This window comes from Symsagittifera roscoffensis, chromosome 10 (genome assembly GCF_963678635.1).
Source record: "Symsagittifera roscoffensis chromosome 10, txSymRosc1.1, whole genome shotgun sequence".
In the NCBI taxonomy this organism is placed as follows: Eukaryota; Metazoa; Xenacoelomorpha; order Acoela; family Convolutidae; genus Symsagittifera; species Symsagittifera roscoffensis.
The window spans coordinates 15,404,905-15,422,977 of NC_087071.1; the positions used below are offsets into that span (position 1 = coordinate 15,404,905).

The following is an 18,073-nucleotide window of genomic DNA, read 5'->3' on the forward strand; positions in this document are numbered from 1 at the left end:
GTCTTGCCTTGGCTTGACTTGTCTTGGCTTGCCTTGCCTTGCCATGCCTTGCCTTGCCTTGCCTTGCCTTGCCTTGCCTTACCTTGCCTTGCCTTGTCTTGTCTTGCCTTGTCTTGCCTTGCCTTGCCTTGCCTTGCCTTGCCCTGCCCTGCCTTGCCTTGCCTTGCCTTGCCTTGCCTTGCCTTGCCTTTCCTTTTCTAACCTTGCCTTGACTTGTATTACCTTGTCTTGTCTTGCCTTGCCTTGCCTTGCCTTGCCTTGCCTTGCCTTGTCTTGCCTTGCCTTGCCTTGCCTTGCCTTGCCTGCCTTGCCTTTCCTTGCCTTGCCTTGCCTTGCTTTGCCTTGCCTTGCATTGCCTTGCATTGCCTTGCCTTGCCTTGCTTTGCCTTGCCTTGCCTTGCCTAGCCTTGACTTGCCTTGCCTTGCCTTGCCTTGCAGATTCTTGCCTTGCCTTGTTCGTCTCGCATTGCCTCCTTTGCCTCGCCTTCCCTTGCGATATCGTATCTTGTCTTGTTTTCCTTGCATTGCCTTGAATTAACTTACTTTGCATTTCCTTGCCTTGCCTTGCCTTGCCTTGCCTTGCCTCGCCTCGCCTCGCCTAGTCTTGACTTGGCCTCGCCTCACCTCGCCTTGCCTTGCCTTGACTTGGCTTGCTTTGCCTTGATTTACCTAAATTTTCCTTGATTTACCTTGATTTGCCTTGCCTTGCCTTGCCTCGCCTTGCCTCGCCTCGCCTAGCCTTGCCTTGCCTCGCCTCGCCTCGCCTCGCCTCGCCTCGCCTAGCCTTGCCTTGCCTTGCCTTGCCTTGCCTTGCCTTGCCTTGCCTTGCCTTGCCTTGCCTTGCTTTGCCTTGCCTTGCCTTGCCTTGCCTTGCCTTGCCTTTTCTAACATTGCCTGGACTTGTATTACCTTGTCTTGTCTTGTCTTGTCTTGCCTTGCCTTGCCTTGCCTTGCCTTGCCTTGCCTTGCCTTGCCTTGCCTTGCCTTGCCTTGCCTTGCCTTGCCTTGCCTTGCCTTGCCTTGCCTTGCCTTGCCTTCCCTTGACTTGCCTTCTCTTGCCATACCTCATCTTGACTTGTCTTCCCTGCCTTGACTGGTCTTGCCTTGCATTGCCTTCCCTTGCCTTGTATTGCCTTGTCTTGCCTTGGCTTGACTTGTCTTGGCTTGCCTTGCCTTGCCATGCCTTGCCTTGCCTTGCCTTGCCTTGCCTTACCTTGCCTTGCCTTGTCTTGTCTTGCCTTGTCTTGCCTTGCCTTGCCTTGCCTTGCCTTGCCCTGCCCTGCCTTGCCTTGCCTTGCCTTGCCTTGACTTGCCTTGCCTTGCCTTGCCTTTCCTTTTCTAACCTTGCCTTGACTTGTATTACCTTGTCTTGTCTTGCCTTGCCTTGCCTTGTCTTGCCTTGCCTTGCCTTGCCTTGCCTTGCCTTGCCTTTCCTTGCCTTGCCTTGCTTTGCCTTGCCTTGCCTTGCCTTGCATTGCCTTGCCTTGCCTTGCTTTGCCTTGCATTGCCTTGCCTAGCCTTGACTTGCCTTGCCTTGCCTTGCCTTGCCTTGCCTTGCCTTGCCTTGCCTCGTCTTGACTTGCCTTGCCTTGCCTTACCTTGCCTTGCCTTGCCTTGCAGAGCCTTGCCTTGCCTTGTTCGTCTCGCATTGCCTCCTTTGCCTCGCCTTCCCTTGCGATATCGTATCTTGTCTTGTTTTCCTTGCATTGCCTTGAATTAACTTACTTTGCATTTCCTTGCCTTGCCTTGCCTTGCCTTGCCTTGCCTCGCCTCGCCTAGTCTTGACTTGGCCTCGCCTCACCTCGCCTTGCCTTGCCTTGACGTGGCTTGCTTTGCCTTGATTTACCTAAATTTTCCTTGATTTACCTTGATTTGCCTTGTATTGCCTTGTCTTGGCGGGCCTTGTCTTGGCTTGCCTTATCTTGCATTGCCTTGCCGTGCCTTGCCTTGCCTTGCCTTGCCTTGCCTTGCCTTGCCTTGTTTTGCCTTGCTTTGCCTTGCCTTGCCTTGCCTTGCCTTGTATTGCCTTGTATTGGCTTGCCTTGTCTTGGCTTGACTTGACTTGTCTTACTTTGCCTTGCCTTACCTTGCATTACATTGCATTTCCTTGCGATGCCTTGCCGTTTCGTGCATTCCCTTGCCTTGTCTTGCCGTGCCGAGCCTTGCCTTGCCTTGCCTTGACTTGCATTTCTTACTTTATTGGTCTCACATTGCCTTCCCATACAGTGCCTTCCCTTGCCATGCCGTTTATTGCCTTGTTTTCCTTGCCTTGCCTTGATTTACCTTAGTTTGTCTTGCATTGCCTGGCCTTGCCTTGCCTTGCATTTCCTTGCCTTGCCTTGCCTTGCCTGGCCTTGCATTGCCTTGTCTTGTCTTGCCTTGCCTTGCCTTGCCTCGCCTTGCCTTGCCTCGCCTTGCATTGCCTTGCCTTGCCTTGCCTTGCCTTACCTCGTCTTGACTTGTCTTCCCTGCCTTGCCTGGTCTTGCCTTGCATTGACTTACCTTGCCTTGTATTGCCTTGTCTTGGCTTGCATTGTCTTGGCTTGACTTGACTTGTTTTACTTTGCCTCGCCTTACATTGCATTGCATCGCCTTTCCTTGCGTTGCCTTGCCGTTTCGTGCCTTGCCTTGCCTTGCCTTGCCTTGGCTTGCCTTGCCTTGTCTTTCCTAGCCTTGCCTTGCCTTGCCTTGCCTTGCCTTGCCTTGCCTTGCCTTGCCTTGCCTTGTCTTGCCTTGCCTTGCCTTGCCTTGTCTTGTCTTGGCTTGCCGTGTCTTGGCTTGCCTTGCCTTGCCTTGCCTTGCCTTGCCTTGCCTTGCCTTGAATTGTCTTGGCTTGCCTTGTCTTGGCTTGCCTTGCCTCATCTTGCCTTGTATTGCCTTGTCTTGCCTTGCCTTGTCTTGCCTTGCCTTGTCTTGCCTTGCCTTGCCGTGCCTTGCCTTGCCTTGCCTTGCTTTGCCTTGCCTTGCCTTGCCTTGCCTTACCTTACCTTGCATTGCCTTGCCTTGCCATGCATTGCCTTGCCTTGTCTTCCTTGCCCTGCCTTGCCTGTCTTGCATTGCAGGTCACGCATTGCCTTCCCTTGACTTGGCTTCTCTCGCCATACCTCGTCTTGACTTGCCTTGCCTGTCTTGCATTGCAGGTCACGCATTGCCTTCCCTTGACTTGGCTTCTCTCGCCATACCTCGTCTTGACTTGTCTTCCCTGCCTTGCCTGGTCTTGCCTTGCATTGCCTTCCCTTGCCTCGCCTTACATTGCATTGCATCGCCTTTCCTTGCGTTGCCTTGCCGTTTCGTGCCTTGCCTTGCCTTGCCTTGGCTTGCCTTGCCTTGTCTTTCCTAGCCTTGCCTTGCCTTGCCTTGCCTTGCCTTGCCTTGCCTTGCCTTGCCTTGTCTTGCCTTGCCTTGCCTTGCCTTGCCTTGTCTTGCCTTGCCTTGCCTTGCCTTGTCTTGTCTTGGCTTGCCGTGTCTTGGCTTGCCTTGCCTTGCCTTGCCTTGCCTTGCCTTGACTTGACTTGTCTTGTCTTGGCTTGCCTTGCCTTGTCTTGGCTTGCCTTGCCTTCTCTTGCCTTGTATTGCCTTGTCTTGGCTTGCCTTGTCTTGCCTTGCCTTGCCTTGCCTTGCCTTGCCTTGCCTTGCCTTGCCTTGCCTTGCCTTGCCTTGCCTTGCCTTGCCTTGCCTTACCTTACCTTGCATTGTCTTGCCTTGCCATACTTGCCTGCCTTGTCTTCCTTGCCCTGCCTTGCCTGTCTTGCATTGCAGGTCACGCATTGCCTTCCCTTGACTTGGCTTCTCTCGCCATACCTCGTCTTGACTTGTCTTCCCTGCCTTGCCTGGTCTTGCCTTGAATTGCATTGCCTTCCCTTGCCTTGCCTTGTCTTGCCTTGACGTGCACTGCCATGCCTTGCTTGCCATGCCTTGCCTTGCCTTGCCTTGCCTTGCCTTGCCTTGTCTTGCCGTGCATTGCCTTGTCTTGACTTGCCTTGCCTTGCATTGCCTTCCCTTGCCTTGTATTGCCTTGTCTTGGCTTGCCGTGTCTTGGCTTGCCTTGCCTTGCCTTGACTTGACTTGTCTTGGCTTGCCTTGTCTTGGCTTGCCTTGCCTTCTTTTGCCTTGTATTGCCTTGTCTTGGCTTGCCTTGTCTCGGCTTGCCTTGTCTTGCCTTGCCGTGCCTTGCCTTGCCTTGCCTTGCTTTGCCTTGCTTTGTTTTGATTTGCCTTGCCTTGCCTTGTATTGCCTTGTCTTGGCTTGCCTTGTCTTGGCTTGACATTGCCTGGCCTTACCTTGCTTTACATTGCCTTTCCTTGCGTTGTCTTGCCGTTTCGTGCTTTGCCTTGTCTTGGCTTGCCTTGTCTTGCCTTGCCTTGCCGTGCCTTGCCTCACCTTGCCTTGCCTTGCCTTGCCTTGCCTTGCCTTGCTTTGCCTTGATTTGCCTTGCTTTGCCTTGCTTTGCCTTGCTTTGCCTTGCTTTGCCTTGCTTTGCCTTGCTTTGCCTTGCCTTGCCTTGTAATGCCTTGTCTTGGCTTGCCTTGTCTTGGCTTGACATTGCCAGGCCTTACCTTGCTTTACATTGCCTTTCCTTGCGTTGCCTTGCCGTTTCGTGCCTTGCCTTGTATTGCCTTGGCTTGGCTTGACTTGACTTGTTTTACTTTGCCTCGCCTTACCTTGCATTGCCTTGCCTTGCCTTGCATTCTTGCTTTATTGGTCTCACATTGCCTTCCCAAACCTTGCCTTCCCTTGTCATACCATTTCTTGCCTTGTTTTCCTTGCCTTGCCTTAATTTACCTTAGTTTGCCTTGCCTTGCCTTGCCTGGCCTTGCCTTGCCTCGCATTGCCTTGCCTTGCCTTGCCTTGCCTTGCCTTGCCTTTTCTTGCCTTACCTTGCCTTGCCTTGCCTTGCATTGCTTTGCCTTGCTTTGCCTTGCTTTGCCTTGCTTTGCCTTGCTTTGCCTTGCCTTGCCGTGTATTGCCTTGTCTTGGCTTGCCTTATCTTGGCTTGACATTGCCTGGCCTTACCTTGCTTTACATTGCCTTTCCTTGCGTTGCCTTGCCGTTTCGTGTCTTGCCTTGTCTTGGCTTGCCTTGTCTTGCCTTGCCTTGCCTTGCCTTGCTTTGCCTTGCTTTGCCTTGCTTTGCCTTGCTTTGCCTTGCTTTGCCTTGCTTTGCCTTGCCTTGCCTTGTATTGCCTTGTCTTGGATTGCCTTGTCTTGGCTTGCCTTGTCTTGGCTTGACCTTGCCTGGCATTACCTTGCTTTACGTTGCCTTTCCTTGCGTTGTCTTGCCGTTTCCTGCCTTGCATTGTATTGCCTTGTCTTGGATTGCATTGTCTTGGCTTGACTTGACTTGTTTTACTTTGCCTCGCCTTACCTTGCATTGCATCGCCTTTCCTTGCGTTGCCTTGCCGTTTCGTGCCTTGCCTTGCCTTGTCTTGGCTTGCCTTGCCTTGTCTTTCCTAGCCTTGCCTTGCCTTGCCTTGCTTTGCCTTGCTTTGCCTTGCTTTGCCTTGCTTTGCCTTGCTTTGCCTTGCTTTGCCTTGCCTTGCCGTGTATTGCCTTGTCTTGGCTTGCCTTATCTTGGCTTGACATTGCCTGGCCTTACCTTGCTTTACATTGCCTTTCCTTGCGTTGCCTTGCCGTTTCGTGTCTTGCCTTGTCTTGGCTTGCCTTGTCTTGCCTTGCCTTGCCTTGCATTGCTTTGCCTTGCTTTGCCTTGCTTTGCCTTGCTTTGCCTTGCTTTGCCTTGCTTTGCCTTGCTTTGCCTTGCTTTGCCTTGCCTTGCCTTGTATTGCCTTGTCTTGGATTGCCTTGTCTTGGCTTGCCTTGTCTTGGCTTGACCTTGCCTGGCATTACCTTGCTTTACGTTGCCTTTCCTTGCGTTGTCTTGCCGTTTCCTGCCTTGCATTGTATTGCCTTGTCTTGGATTGCATTGTCTTGGCTTGACTTGACTTGTTTTACTTTGCCTCGCCTTACCTTGCATTGCATCGCCTTTCCTTGCGTTGCCTTGCCGTTTCGTGCCTTGCCTTGCCTTGCCTTGTCTTGGCTTGCCTTGCCTTGTCTTTCCTAGCCTTGCCTTGCCTTGCCTTGCCTTGCCTTGCCTTGCCTTGCCTTGCCTTGTCTTGCCTTGCCTTGCCTTGCCTTGCCTTGCCTTGCCTTGTCTTGTCTTGGCTTGCCGTGTCTTGGCTTGCCTTGCCTTGTCTTGCCTTGCCTTGACTTGACTTGTCTTGGCTTGCCTTGTCTTGGCTTGCCTTGCCTTCTCTTGCCTTGTATTGCCTTGTCTTGGCTTGCCTTGTCTTGCCTTTCCTTGTCTTGCCTTGCCTTGCCGTGCCTTGCCTTGCCTTGCTTTGCCTTGCCTTGCCTTGCCTTGCCTTGCCTTGCCTTGCCTTGCCTTGCCTTGCCTTGCCTTGCCTTACCTTACCTTGCATTGCCTTGCCTTGCCATGCATTGCCTTACTTGCCTTGCCTTGTCTTCCTCGCCCTGCCTTGCATGTCTTGCATTGCAGGTCACGCATTGCCTTCCCTTGACTTGGCTTTTCTCGTCATACCTCGTCTTGACTTGTCTTCCCTGCATTGCCTGGTCTTGCCTTGCATTGCCTTCCCTTGCCTTGCCTTGCCTTGCCTTGCCTTGCCTTGACGTGCCCTGCCATGCCTTGCTTGCCATGCCTTGCCTGGCCTTGCCTTGCCTTGCCTTGCCTTGCCTTGTCTTGCCGTGTATTGCCTTGCCTTTCCTTGACTTGCCTTGCCTTACCTTGCCTTGCATTGCCTTGCCTTGCCATGCCTTGCCCTACTTGCCTTGCCTTGTTTTCCTCGCCCTGCCTTGCATGTCTTGCATTGCTGGTCACGCATTACCTTCCCTTGACTTGCCTTCACTTGCCATACCTCGTCTTGACTTGTCTTCCCTGCCTTGCCTGGTCTTGCCTTGCATTGACTTACCTTGCCTTGTATTGCCTTGTCTTGGCGTGCCTTGTCTTGGCTTGGCTTGCCTTGCCTTGCATTGCCTTGCATTGCCTTGACTTGACTTGTCTTGGCTTGCCTTGTCTTGGCTTGCCTTGCCTTCCCTTGCCTTGTATTGCCTTGTGTTGGCTTGCCTTGTCTTGGCTTGCCTTATCTTGCCTTGCCTTGCCGTGCCTTGCTTTGCCTTGCCTTGCCTTGCCTTGCCTTGTTTTGCCTTGCTTTGCCTTGCCTTGCCTTGCCTTGCCTTGTATTGCCTTGTCTTGGCTTGCCTTGTCTTGGCTTGACTTGACTTGTTTTACTTTGCCTTGCCTTACCTTGCATTACAATGCCTTTCCTTGCGTTGTCTTGCCGTTTCGTGCCTTCCCTTGCCTTGTCTTGCCGTGCCGTGCCTTGCCTCGCCTTGCCTTGCCTTGCATTTCTTGCTTCATTGGTCTCACATTGCCTTCCCATACCTTGCCTTCCCTTGCCATACCGTTTCTTGCCTTGTTTTCCTTGCCTTGCCTTAATTTAACTTAGTTTGTCTTGCCTTGCTGGCCTTGCCTTGCCTTGCCTTGCCTTGCCTTGCCTTGGCTTGCCTTGCCTCGCCTTGCCTTGCCTTGCCTTGCCTTACCTTGCCTTGCCTTGCCTTGCATTGCATTGCCTTGTCTTGACTTGTCTTGGCTTACCTTGTCTTGGCTTGCCTTGCCTTCCCTTGCCTTGTATTGCCTTGTGTTGGCTTGCCTTGTCTTGGCTTGCCTTATCTTGCCTTGCCTTGCCGTGCCTTGCTTTGCCTTGCCTTGCCTTGCCTTGCCTTGCCTTGTTTTGCCTTGCTTTGCCTTGCCTTGCCTTGCCTTGTATTGCCTTGTCTTGGCTTGCCTTGTCTTGGCTTGACTTGACTTGTTTTACTTTGCCTTGCCTTACCTTGCATTACAATGCCTTTCCTTGCGTTGTCTTGCCGTTTCGTGCCTTCCCTTGCCTTGTCTTGCCGTGCCGTGCCTTGCCTCGCCTTGCCTTGCCTTGCATTTCTTGCTTTATTGGTCTCACATTGCCTTCCCATACCTTGCCTTACCTTGCCATACCGTTTCTTGCCTTGTTTTCCTTGCCTTGCCTTAATTTAACTTAGTTTGTCTTGCCTTGCTGGCCTTGCCTTACCTTGCCTTGCCTTGCCTTGCCTTGCCTTGCCTTGGCTTGCGTTGCCTCGCCTTGCCTTGCCTTGCCTTGCCTTGCATTGCATTGCCTTGTCTTACCTTGCCTTGCCTCGCCTTGCCTTGCCTTGCCTTGCCTTGCCTTGCCTTGCCTTGCCTTGCCTTGCCTTGCCTTGCCTTGCCTTGCCTTGCCTCGCCTTGCCTTGCCTTGCATTACCTTACTTGCCTTGCCTTGTCTTCCTTGCCCTGCCTTGACTGTCTTGCATTGCTGGTGACGCATTGCCTTCCCTTGACTTGCCTTCTCTCGCCATACCTCGTCTTGACTTGTCTTCCCTGCCTTGCCTGGTCTTGCCTTGCATTGCCTTCCCTAGCCTTGCCTTGCCTTGCCTTGACGTGCCCTGCCATGCCTTGCTTGCCATGCCTTGCCTGGCCTTGCCTTGCCTTGCCTTGTCTTGCCGTTCATTGCCTTGCCTTGAATTGCCTTGCCGTGCATTGACTTACATTGCCTTGTCTTGCCATGCATTGCCTTACTTGCCTTGCCTTGTCTTCCTCGCCCTGTCTTGCCTGTCGTGCATTGCTGGTCACGCATTACCTTCCCTTGACTTGCATTCTCTTGCCATGCCTTGCCTGGTCTTGCCTTGCATTGACTTACCTTGCCTTGTATTGCCTTGTCTTGGCGTGCCTTGTCTTGGCTTGCCTTGCCTTGCCTTGCCTTGCCTTGCATTGCCTTGACTTGACTTGTCTTGGCTTGCCTTGTCTTGGCTTGCCTTGCCTTCCCTTGCCTTGTATTGCCTTGTCTTGGCTTGCCTTATCTTGGCTTGTCTTATCTTGCCTTGCCTTGCCGTGCCTTGCCTTGCCTTGCCTTGCCTTGCCTTGCTTTGCCTTGCTTTGCCTTGCCTTGCCTTGCCTGTATTGCCTTGTCTTGGTTTGCCTTGTCTTGGCTTGACTTGACTTGTTTTACTTTGCCTTGCCTTACCTTGCATTACATTGCTTTTCCTTGCGTTGCCTTGCCGTTTCGTGCCTTCCCTTGCCTTGTCTTGCCGTGCCGTGCCTTGCCTTGCCTTGCCTTGCCTTGCCTTACCTTGCCTTGCCTTGCCTTGCATTTCTTGCTTTATTGGTCTCACAATGCCTTCCCACACCTTGCCTTCCCTTGCCATACCGTTACTTGTTTTCCTTGCCTTGCCTTAATTTACCTTAGTTTGTCTTGCCTTGCCTGGCCTTGCCTTGCCTTGCATTGCCTTGCCTTGCCTTGTCTTGGCTTGTCTGGGCTCCGCTTGGCATTGCTTGGCTTCGCTTGGCATTGCTTGGCTTCGCTCGCTCGCCTTGCCTTGCCTTGCCTTACCTTGCCTTGCTTAACTTGCCTCGCCTTGTCTTGCCTTGCCTTACCTTGCTTTGCCTTGCATTGCCTTGCCTTGCCTTGCCTTGACTTGCCTTGCCTTGCCTTGCCTTGCCTTGCCTTGCCTTGCCTTGCCTTGCCTTGCCTTGCCTTGCCTTGCCTTGCCTTGCCTTGCCTTGCCTTGCCTTGCCTTGCCTTGCTTTGCCTTGCTTTGCCTTGCCTTGCCTTGCCTGTATTGCCTTGTCTTGGTTTGCCTTGTCTTGGCTTGACTTGACTTGTTTTACTTTGCCTTGCCTTACCTTGCATTACATTGCTTTTCCTTGCGTTGCCTTGCCGTTTCGTGCCTTCCCTTGCCTTGTCTTGCCGTGCCGTGCCTTGCCTTGCCTTGCCTTGCCTTGCCTTGCCTTACCTTGCCTTGCCTTGCCTTGCCTTGCATTTCTTGCTTTATTGGTCTCACAATGCCTTCCCACACCTTGCCTTCCCTTGCCATACCGTTACTTGTTTTCCTTGCCTTGCCTTAATTTACCTTAGTTTGTCTTGCCTTGCCTGGCCTTGCCTTGCCTTGCATTGCCTTGCCTTGCCTTGTCTTGGCTTGTCTGGGCTCCGCTTGGCATTGCTTGGCTTCGCTTGGCATTGCTTGGCTTCGCTCGCTCGCCTTGCCTTGCCTTGCCTTACCTTGCCTTGCTTAACTTGCCTCGCCTTGCCTTGCCTTGCCTTGCCTTGCCTTGCCTTGCCTTGCCTTGCCTTGCCTTGCCTTGCCTTGCCTTGCCTTGCCTTGCCTTGCCTTGCCTTGCCTTACACTGCCTGGCCTTGCCTTGACTTACCTTGCCTTGCCTTGGCTTGCATTGCCTTGTCTTGCTTGCCTTGCCGTGCCGTGCCGTGCCTTGCCTTGCCTTGCCTTGCCTTGCCTTGCCTTACCTTGCCTTGCCTTGCATTTCTTGCTTTATTGGTCTCACATTGCCTTTCATACCTTGCCTTCCCTTGCCATACCGTTTCTTGCCTGGTTTTCCTTGCCATGCCTTGATTTACCTTAGTTTGTCTGGCCTGGCCTGGCCTGGCCTGGCCTTGCCTTGCCTTGCATTGCCTTGCCTTGCCTTGCCTTGCCTTGCCTTGCTTTGTCTGGGCTCCGCTTGGCATTGCTTGGCTTCGCTTGGCATTGCTTGGCTTCGCTCGCCTTGCCATGCCTTGCCTTACCTTGCCTTGCTTTGCCTTGCATCGCCTTGTCTTGCCTTGCCTTGCCTTACCTTGCTTTGCCTTGCCTTGCCTTGCCTTGCCTTGCCTTGCCTTGCCTTGCCTTACACTGCCTGGCCTTGCCTTGACTTGCCTTGCCTTGACTTGCCTTGCATTGCCTTGTCTTGCCTTGCCTTGCCTTGCCTTGCCTTGTCTCGCCTTGCGTTGCCATATTTTGCCTTGCCTTGCCTTGCCTTGCCTTGCCTTGCCTTGCCTTGCCTTACCTTGCCTTGCCTTGCCTTGCCTTGCCTTGCCTTGCCTTGCCTTGCCTTGCCTTGCCTCGCCTCGCCTCCCTTGCCTTGCCTTCCCCTGCGATACATGTCTTGCCTTGTTTTCCTTGCCTTGCCGTGCCTTGGCTTAACTTACTTTCCCTGGCCTGGCCTGGCCTGACCTTGCCTTGCCTTGCCTTGCTTTGCTTCGCCTCGCCTCGCCTCGCCTGGCTTTGCTTTGGCTTAACTTACTTTCCCGGGCCTGGCCTGACCTTGCCTTGCCTTGCTTTGCCTCGCCTCGCCTCGCTTGCCTTGTCTTGCCTTGCCTTGCCTTGCCTTGCCTTGCCTTGCCTTGCCTTGCCGTGCCTTGCCTTGCCCTACCCTGCCTTGCCTGCCCTACCCTTGCCTTGCCTTGCCTTGCCTTGCCTTGCTTTGCCTTATCTTGCCTTGCCTTGCCTTGTCTTACCTTGCCTTGTCTTGCCTTGCCTTGCCTTGCCTTGCATTGCCTTGCCTTGCCTTGCCGTGTCTTACCGTACCTTGCCTTGCCTTGCATTGCCTTGCCTTGCCTTGCCTTGCCTTGCCTTGACTTGCCTTGCCTTGCCTTGCCTTGCCTTGCCTTGCCTTGCCTTGCCCTGTCTTGCCTTACCTTGCCTTGCTTTGCGTTGCCTTGCCTTGCCCTGCATTGCCTGTCTTGCCTCTTTCTTCTCGCATAGCCTCCCTTGCCTTGCCTTCCCCTGCAATACCGTGTCTTGCCTTGTTTTCCTTGCCTTGCCTTGCCTTGCCTTGGATTAACTTATTTTCCCTGGCCTGGCTTGACCTTGCCTTGCCTTGCTTCGCCTCGCCTCGTCTCGCCTCGTCTCGCCTGGCTTTGCCTTGGATTGGCTTGCAATGTCTTGCCTTGGCTTGACTTGCATTGCCTCCCTTGCCTTGCCTTCCCCTGCGATACCGTGTCTTGCATTATTTTCCTTGCCTTGCCTTGCCTTGCCTTGGTTTAACTTACTTTATCTGGCCTGGCCTGATATGCCTTGCCTTGCCTTGCCTTGCTTTGCCTCGCTTCGTCTCGCCTCGCCTGGCTTTGCCCTGGCTTGGCTTACATTGCCTTGGCTTCGCTTGAATTGCTTTGGCTCGGCTTGGTGGGGATGGGCTCCGCTTGACATTGCTTGGCTTCGCTTGGCTTCGATTGGCTTCGCTTGCCTTGCCTAGCCTTGCCTAACCTTGCCTTGCATTGCCTTGCCTTGCCTTGCCTTGCCTTGCCTTGCCTTGCCTTGCCTTGCCTTGCCTTGCCTTGCCTTGCCTTGCCTTGCCTTGCCTTGCCTTGCCTTGCCTTGCCTTGCCTTGCTTTGCCTTGCCTTGCCTTGCCTTGCCTTGCCTTGCCTTGCCTTGCTTTGCCTTGCCTTGCCTTGCCTTGCCTTGCCTTGTCTTACCTTGCCTTGTCTTGCCTTGCCTTGCCTTGCCTTGCCTTGCCTTGCCTTGCCTTGCATTGCCTTGCCTTGCCTTCCCTTGCCTTGCCGTGCCTTGCCTTGCCTTGCCTTGCCTTGCCTTGCCTTGCCTTGTCTTGCTTTGCCTTGCCTTGCTTTGCCTTGCCTTGCCTTGCCTTGCCTTGCCTTGCCTTGCCTTGCCTTGCCTTGCCTTGCCTTGCCTTGCCTTGCCTTGCCTTGCCTTGCCTTGCCTTGCCCTGCCTTGCCTGTCTTGCCTCGTTCTTCTCGCATTGCCTCCCTTGCCTTGCCTTCCCCTGCAATACCGTATCTTGCCTTGTTTTCCTTGCCTTGCCTTGCCTTGGATTAACTTACTTTCCCTGGCCTGGCTTGACCTTGCCTTGCCTTGCTTCGCCTCGCCTCGCCTCGCCTCGTCTCGCCTGGCTTTGCCTTGGCTTGGCTTGCAATGTCTTGCCTTGGCTTGACTTGCTTTAGCTCGGCTTGGTGGGGCTGGGCTCCGCTTGGCTTTGATTGGCTTCGCTTGCCTTACCTTGCCTTGCCTTGCCTTGCTTTGCCTTGCCTTGCCTTGCCTTGCCTTGCCTTGCCTTGCCTTGCCCTGCCCTGCCTTGCCTGTCTTGCCTCGTTCTTCTCGCATTGCCTCCCTTGCCTTGCCTTCCCCTGCAATACCGTGTCTTGCCTTGTTTTCCTTGCCTGGCTTTGCCCTGGCTTGGCTTACATTGCCTTGGCTTCGCTTGAATTGCTTTGGCTCGGCTTGGTGGGGATGGGCTCCGCTTGACATTGCTTGGCTTCGCTTGGCTTCGATTGGCTTCGCTTGCCTTGCCTAGCCTTGCCTAACCTTGCCTTGCATTGCCTTGCCTTGCCTTGCCTTGCCTTGCCTTGCCTTGCCTTGCCTTGCCTTGCTTTGCCTTGCCTTGCATTGCCTTGCCTTGCCTTGCCTTGCCTTGCCTTGCCTTGCTTTGCCTTGCCTTGCCTTGCCTTGCCTTGCCTTGCCTTGCCTTGCCTTGCCTTGTCTTACCTTGCCTTGTCTTGCCTTGCCTTGCCTTGCCTTGCCTTGCCTTGCCTTGCCTTGCCTTGCCTTGCCTTGCCTTGCCTTGCCTTGCCTTGCCTTGCATTGCCTTGCCTTGCCTTCCCTTGCCTTGCCGTGCCGTGCCTTGCCTTGCCTTGCCTTGCCTTGCCTTGTCTTGCTTTGCCTTGCCTTGCTTTGCCTTGCCTTGCCTTGCCTTGCCTTGCCTTGCCTTGCCTTGCCTTGCCTTGCCTTGCCCTGCCTTGCCTGTCTTGCCTCGTTCTTCTCGCATTGCCTCCCTTGCCTTGCCTTCCCCTGCAATACCGTATCTTGCCTTGTTTTCCTTGCCTTGCCTTGCCTTGGATTAACTTACTTTCCCTGGCCTGGCTTGACCTTGCCTTGCCTTGCTTCGCCTCGCCTCGCCTCGCCTCGTCTCGCCTGGCTTTGCCTTGGCTTGGCTTGCAATGTCTTTCCTTGGCTTGACTTGCTTTAGCTCGGCTTGGTGGGGCTGGGCTCCGCTTGGCTTTGATTGGCTTCGCTTGCCTTACCTTGCCTTGCCTTGCCTTGCTTTGCCTTGCCTTGCCTTGCCTTGCCCTGCCTTGCCTGTCTTGCCTCGTTCTTCTCGCATTGCCTCCCTTGCCTTGCCTTCCCCTGCAATACCGTGTCTTGCCTTGTTTTCCTTGCCTTGCCTTGCCTTGGATTAACTTACTTTCCCTGGCCTGGCTTGACCTTGCCTTGCCTTGCTTCGCCTCGCCTCGCCTCGCCTCGCCTCGCCTCGCCTCGCCTCGCCTCGCCTCGCCTCGCCGCCTGGCTTTGCCTTGGCTTGGCTTGCAATGTCTTGCCTTGGCTTGACTTGCTTTAGCTCGGCTTGGTGGGGCTGGGCTCCGCTTGGCTTTGATTGGCTTCGCTTGCCTTACCTTGCCTTGCCTTGCCTTGACTTGCCTTGCCTTGCCTTGCCTTGTCTTGCCTTGCAATGCCTGTCATGCGTTGTTTGTCTCGCATTGTCTCCCTTGCCTTGCCTTCCCCTGCCATACCGTGTCTTGCCTTGTTTTCCTTGCATTGCCTTGCCTTGGTTTAACTTAATTTCCCTGGCCTGGCCTGACCTTGCCTTGTCTTGCTTCGCCTCGCCTCGCCTCGCCTCGCCTGGTTTTGCCTTGGCTTGGCTTGCGTTGCCTTGGCTTGGCTTGACATGCTTTGCCTCGGCTTGGTGGGGCTGGGCTCCGCTTGGCATTGCTTGGCTTCGCTTGCCTTGCGTAGCCTTGCCTTACCTTGCCTTGCATTGCCTTGCCTTGCCTTGCCTTGCCTTGCCTTGCCTTGCCTTGCCTTGCCCTGCCTTGCCTTGCCCTGCCTTGCCTTGTCTTGCCTTGCCTTGCCTTGCTTTGCCTTGCCTTGTCTCGCCTCGCGTTGCCTTATTTTGCCTTACTTTACTTTGTTTGGCCTTGCCTTGCCCTACCTTGCCTTGCCTTGACTTGCCTTGCCTTGCCGACCTTGCCGGCCTTGCCTTGCCTTGCCTTGCCTTGCGTTGCCTTGCCCGGCCTTGTCTTTTATTGCCATGCCTTGCCTTGGCTTGCATTGCCTTGCCTTGCCTTGCCTTGCCTTGCCTTGCCTTGCCTTGCCTTGCCTTGCCTTGCCTTGCCTTGTCTTGCCTTGTCTTGCCTTTGCCTTGCCTTGCCTTGCCTTGCCTTGCCTTGCCTTGCCTTTGCCTTGCCTTGCCTTACCTTGCCTTGCCTTGCCTTGCCTTGCCTTGCCTTGCCTTGCCTTGCCTTGCCTTGCCTTGCCTTGCCTTGCCTTGCCTTGCCTTGCCTTGCCTCGCCTCTCCTCGACTCGACTCGCCTTGCCTTACCTTGCCGGCCTTACCTTGCCTTGCCTTTTGTTGCCATGCCTTGCCTTGCCTTGCCTTGCCTTGCCTTGCCTTGCCTTGCCTTGCCTTGCCTTGCCTTGCCTTGCCTTGCCTTGCCTTGCCTTGCCTTGCCTTGCCTTGCCTTGCCTTGCCTTGCCTTGCCTTGCCTTGCCTTGCCTTGCCTTGCCTTGCCTTGCCTTGCCTTGCCTTGCCTTGCCTTGCCTTGCCTTGCCTTGCCTTGCCTTGCCTTACCTTGCCTTGCCCTGCCTTGCCTTGCCTTGCCTTGCCTTGCCTTGCCTTGCCTTGCCTTGCCTTGCCTTGCCTTGCCTTGCCTTGCCTTGCCTTGCCTTGCCTTGGCTTGCCTTGCCTTGCCTTGCCTTGCCTTGCCTTGCCTTGCCTTGCCTTGCCTTGCCTTGCCTTGCCTTGCCTTGCCTTGCCTTGCCTTGCCTTGCCTTGCCTTGCCTTGCCTTGCCTCCTTGCCTTGCCTTGCCTTGCCTTGCCTTGCCTTGCCTTGCCTTGCCTTGCCTTGCCTTGCCGACCTTGCCGGCCTTGCCTTGCCTTGCCTTGCGTTGCCTTGCCCGGCCTTGTCTTTTATTGCCATGCCTTGCCTTGGCTTGCATTGCCTTGCCTTGCCTTGCCTTGCCTTGCCTTGCCTTGCCTTGCCTTGCCGACCTTGCCGGCCTTGCCTTGCCTTGCCTTGCGTTGCCTTGCCCGGCCTTGTCTTTTATTGCCACGCCTTGCCTTGGCTTGGCTTGCCTTGCCTTGCCTTGCCTTGCCTTGCCTTGCCTTGCCTTGCCTTGCCTTGCCTTGCCTTGCCTTGCCTTGCCTTGCCTTGCCTTGCCTTGCCTTGCCTTGCCTTGCCTTGCCTTGCCTTGCCTTGCCTTGCCTTGCCTTGCCGACCTTGCCGGCCTTGCCTTGCCTTGCCTTGCCTTGCCTTGCCTTGCCTTGCCTTGCCTTGCCTTGCCTTGCCTTGCCTTGCCTTGCCTTGCCTTGCCTTGCCTTGTCTTGCCTTGCCTTGCCTTGCCTTGGCTTGCCTTGCCTTGCCTTGCCTTGCCTTGCCTTGCCTTGCCTTGCCTTGTCTTGCCTTGCCTTGCCTTGCCTTGCCTCGCCTCGCCTCGCCTCGACTCGCCTTGCCTTGCCTTGCCGGCCTTACCTTGCCTTGCCTTGCGATGCCTTGCCTTGCCTTGCCTTGCCTTGCCTTGCCTTGCCTTGCCTTGCCTTGCCTTGCCTTGCCTTGCCTTGGCTTGCCTTGCCTTGTCTTGCCTTGCCTTGCCTTGCCTTGCCTTGGCTTGCCTTGCCTTGCCTTGCCTTGCCTTGCCTTGCCTTGCCTTGCCTTGCCTTGCCGACCTTGCCGGCCTTGCCTTGCCTTGCCTTGCGTTGCCTTGCCCGGCCTTGTCTTTTATTGCCATGCCTTGCCTTGGCTTGCATTACCTTGCCTTGCCTTGCCTTGCCTTGCCTTGCCTTGCCTTGCCTTGCCTTGCCTTGCCGACCTTGCCGGCCTTGCCTTGCCTTGCCTTGCGTTGCCTTGCCCGGCCTTGTCTTTTATTGCCATGCCTTGCCTTGGCTTGGCTTGCCTTGCCTTGCCTTGCCTTGCCTTGCCTTGCCTTGCCTTGCCTTGCCTTGCCTTGCCTTGCCTTGCCTTGCCTTGCCTTGCCTTGCCTTGCCTTGCCTTGCCTTGCCTTGCCTTGCCTTGCCGACCTTGCCGGCCTTGCCTTGCCTTGCCTTGCCTTGCCTTGCCTTGCCTTGCCTTGCCTTGCCTTGCCTTGCCTTGCCTTGCCTTGCCTTGCCTTGCCTTGCCTTGCCTTGCCTTGCCTTGCCTTGCCTTGCCTTGCCTTGCCTTGCCTTGCCTTGCCTTGCCTTGCCTTGCCTTGCCTTGCCTTGCCTTGCCTTGTCTTGCCTTGCCTTGCCTTGCCTTGCCTTGCCTCGCCTCGCCTCGCCTCGACTCGCCTTGCCTTGCCTTGCCGGCCTTACCTTGCCTTGCCTTGCGATGCCTTGCCTTGCCTTGCCTTGCCTTGCCTTGCCTTGCCTTGCCTTGCCTTGCCTTGCCATGCCTTGCCTTGCCTTGCCTTGCATTGCCTTGCCTTGCCTTGCCTTGCCTTGCCTTGCCTTGCCTTGCCTTGCCTTGCCTTGCCTTGCCTTGCCTTGCCTTGCCTTGCCTTGCCTTGCCTTGCCTTGCCTTGCCTTGCCTTGCCTTGCCTTGCCTTGCCTTGCCTTGCCTCCTTGCCTTGCCTCCTTGCCTTGCCTTGCTTTGCCTTGTCTTGCCTTGCCTTGCCTTGCCTTGCCTTGTCTTGCCTTGCCTTGCCTCGCCTTGCCTTGCCTTGCCTTGCCTTGCCTTGCCTTGCCTTGCCTTGCCTTGCCTTGCCTTGCCTTGCCTTGCCTTGCCTTGCCTTGCCTTGCCTTGCCTTGCCTTACCTTGCCTTGCCTTGCCGTGCCTTGCCTTGCCTTGCCTTGCCTTGCCTTGCCTTGCCTTGCCTTGCCTTGCCTTGCCTTGCCTTGCCTTGCCTTGCCTTGCCTTGCCTTGCCTTGCCTTGCCTTACCTTGCCTTGCATTGCCTTGCATTGCCTTGCCTTGCCTTGCCTTCAAAGCTGATTGCGATTGTCGGTATTCATCTTCTGAAGCTTAAGGGTGAAATTTGCTAAAGAAATTTCGATGTGTACAGCTTTGCCAAAAGATCCCCATGGCTCGAACTCGAAGATTTTAAAACTTTTTTGTCTATTTGACATTTAGTCTTTTTTGTTTTGCTGCTTGCATGGTTTTCTGCCCGCCAGCTGCCTGAGTGACCAGGATGAAATTGTCAAATGCCGATTTGAGCTCGTTCTTCTTTTCATACGCTTCGAGAAATGTTCGTTCCCTGGAATACAACTTTCTTTTGTATGCAACCCGGCAGGTTCTCACCAATGTCCATCAAATCGCGTGACTTTTGAAGATTGCAACTCTTCTGTAGATTAT

At 54.9% G+C, this 18,073-nt stretch overlaps 1 protein-coding gene across 1 annotated transcript in view; it reads right to left on the reverse strand.

Annotated features, from left to right (window-relative positions):
- The window catches only part of LOC134854990 (ribosome-binding protein 1-like), a 35,060-nt gene extending 20,545 nt beyond the window's left edge, over positions 1–14,515 (reverse strand). The window contains exons 1-4 of the mRNA XM_063871370.1: positions 14,329–14,515; positions 13,658–14,251; positions 12,611–12,938; positions 11,492–11,782 (exon numbers count right to left, since the gene is read on the reverse strand). Of these exons, the coding sequence (XP_063727440.1) occupies positions 11,492–11,782; positions 12,611–12,938; positions 13,658–14,251; positions 14,329–14,515 (1,400 nt within the window). The remainder of the gene's footprint in view (positions 1–11,491; positions 11,783–12,610; positions 12,939–13,657; positions 14,252–14,328) is intronic.
- Positions 14,516–18,073: the final 3,558 nt, after the last annotated feature.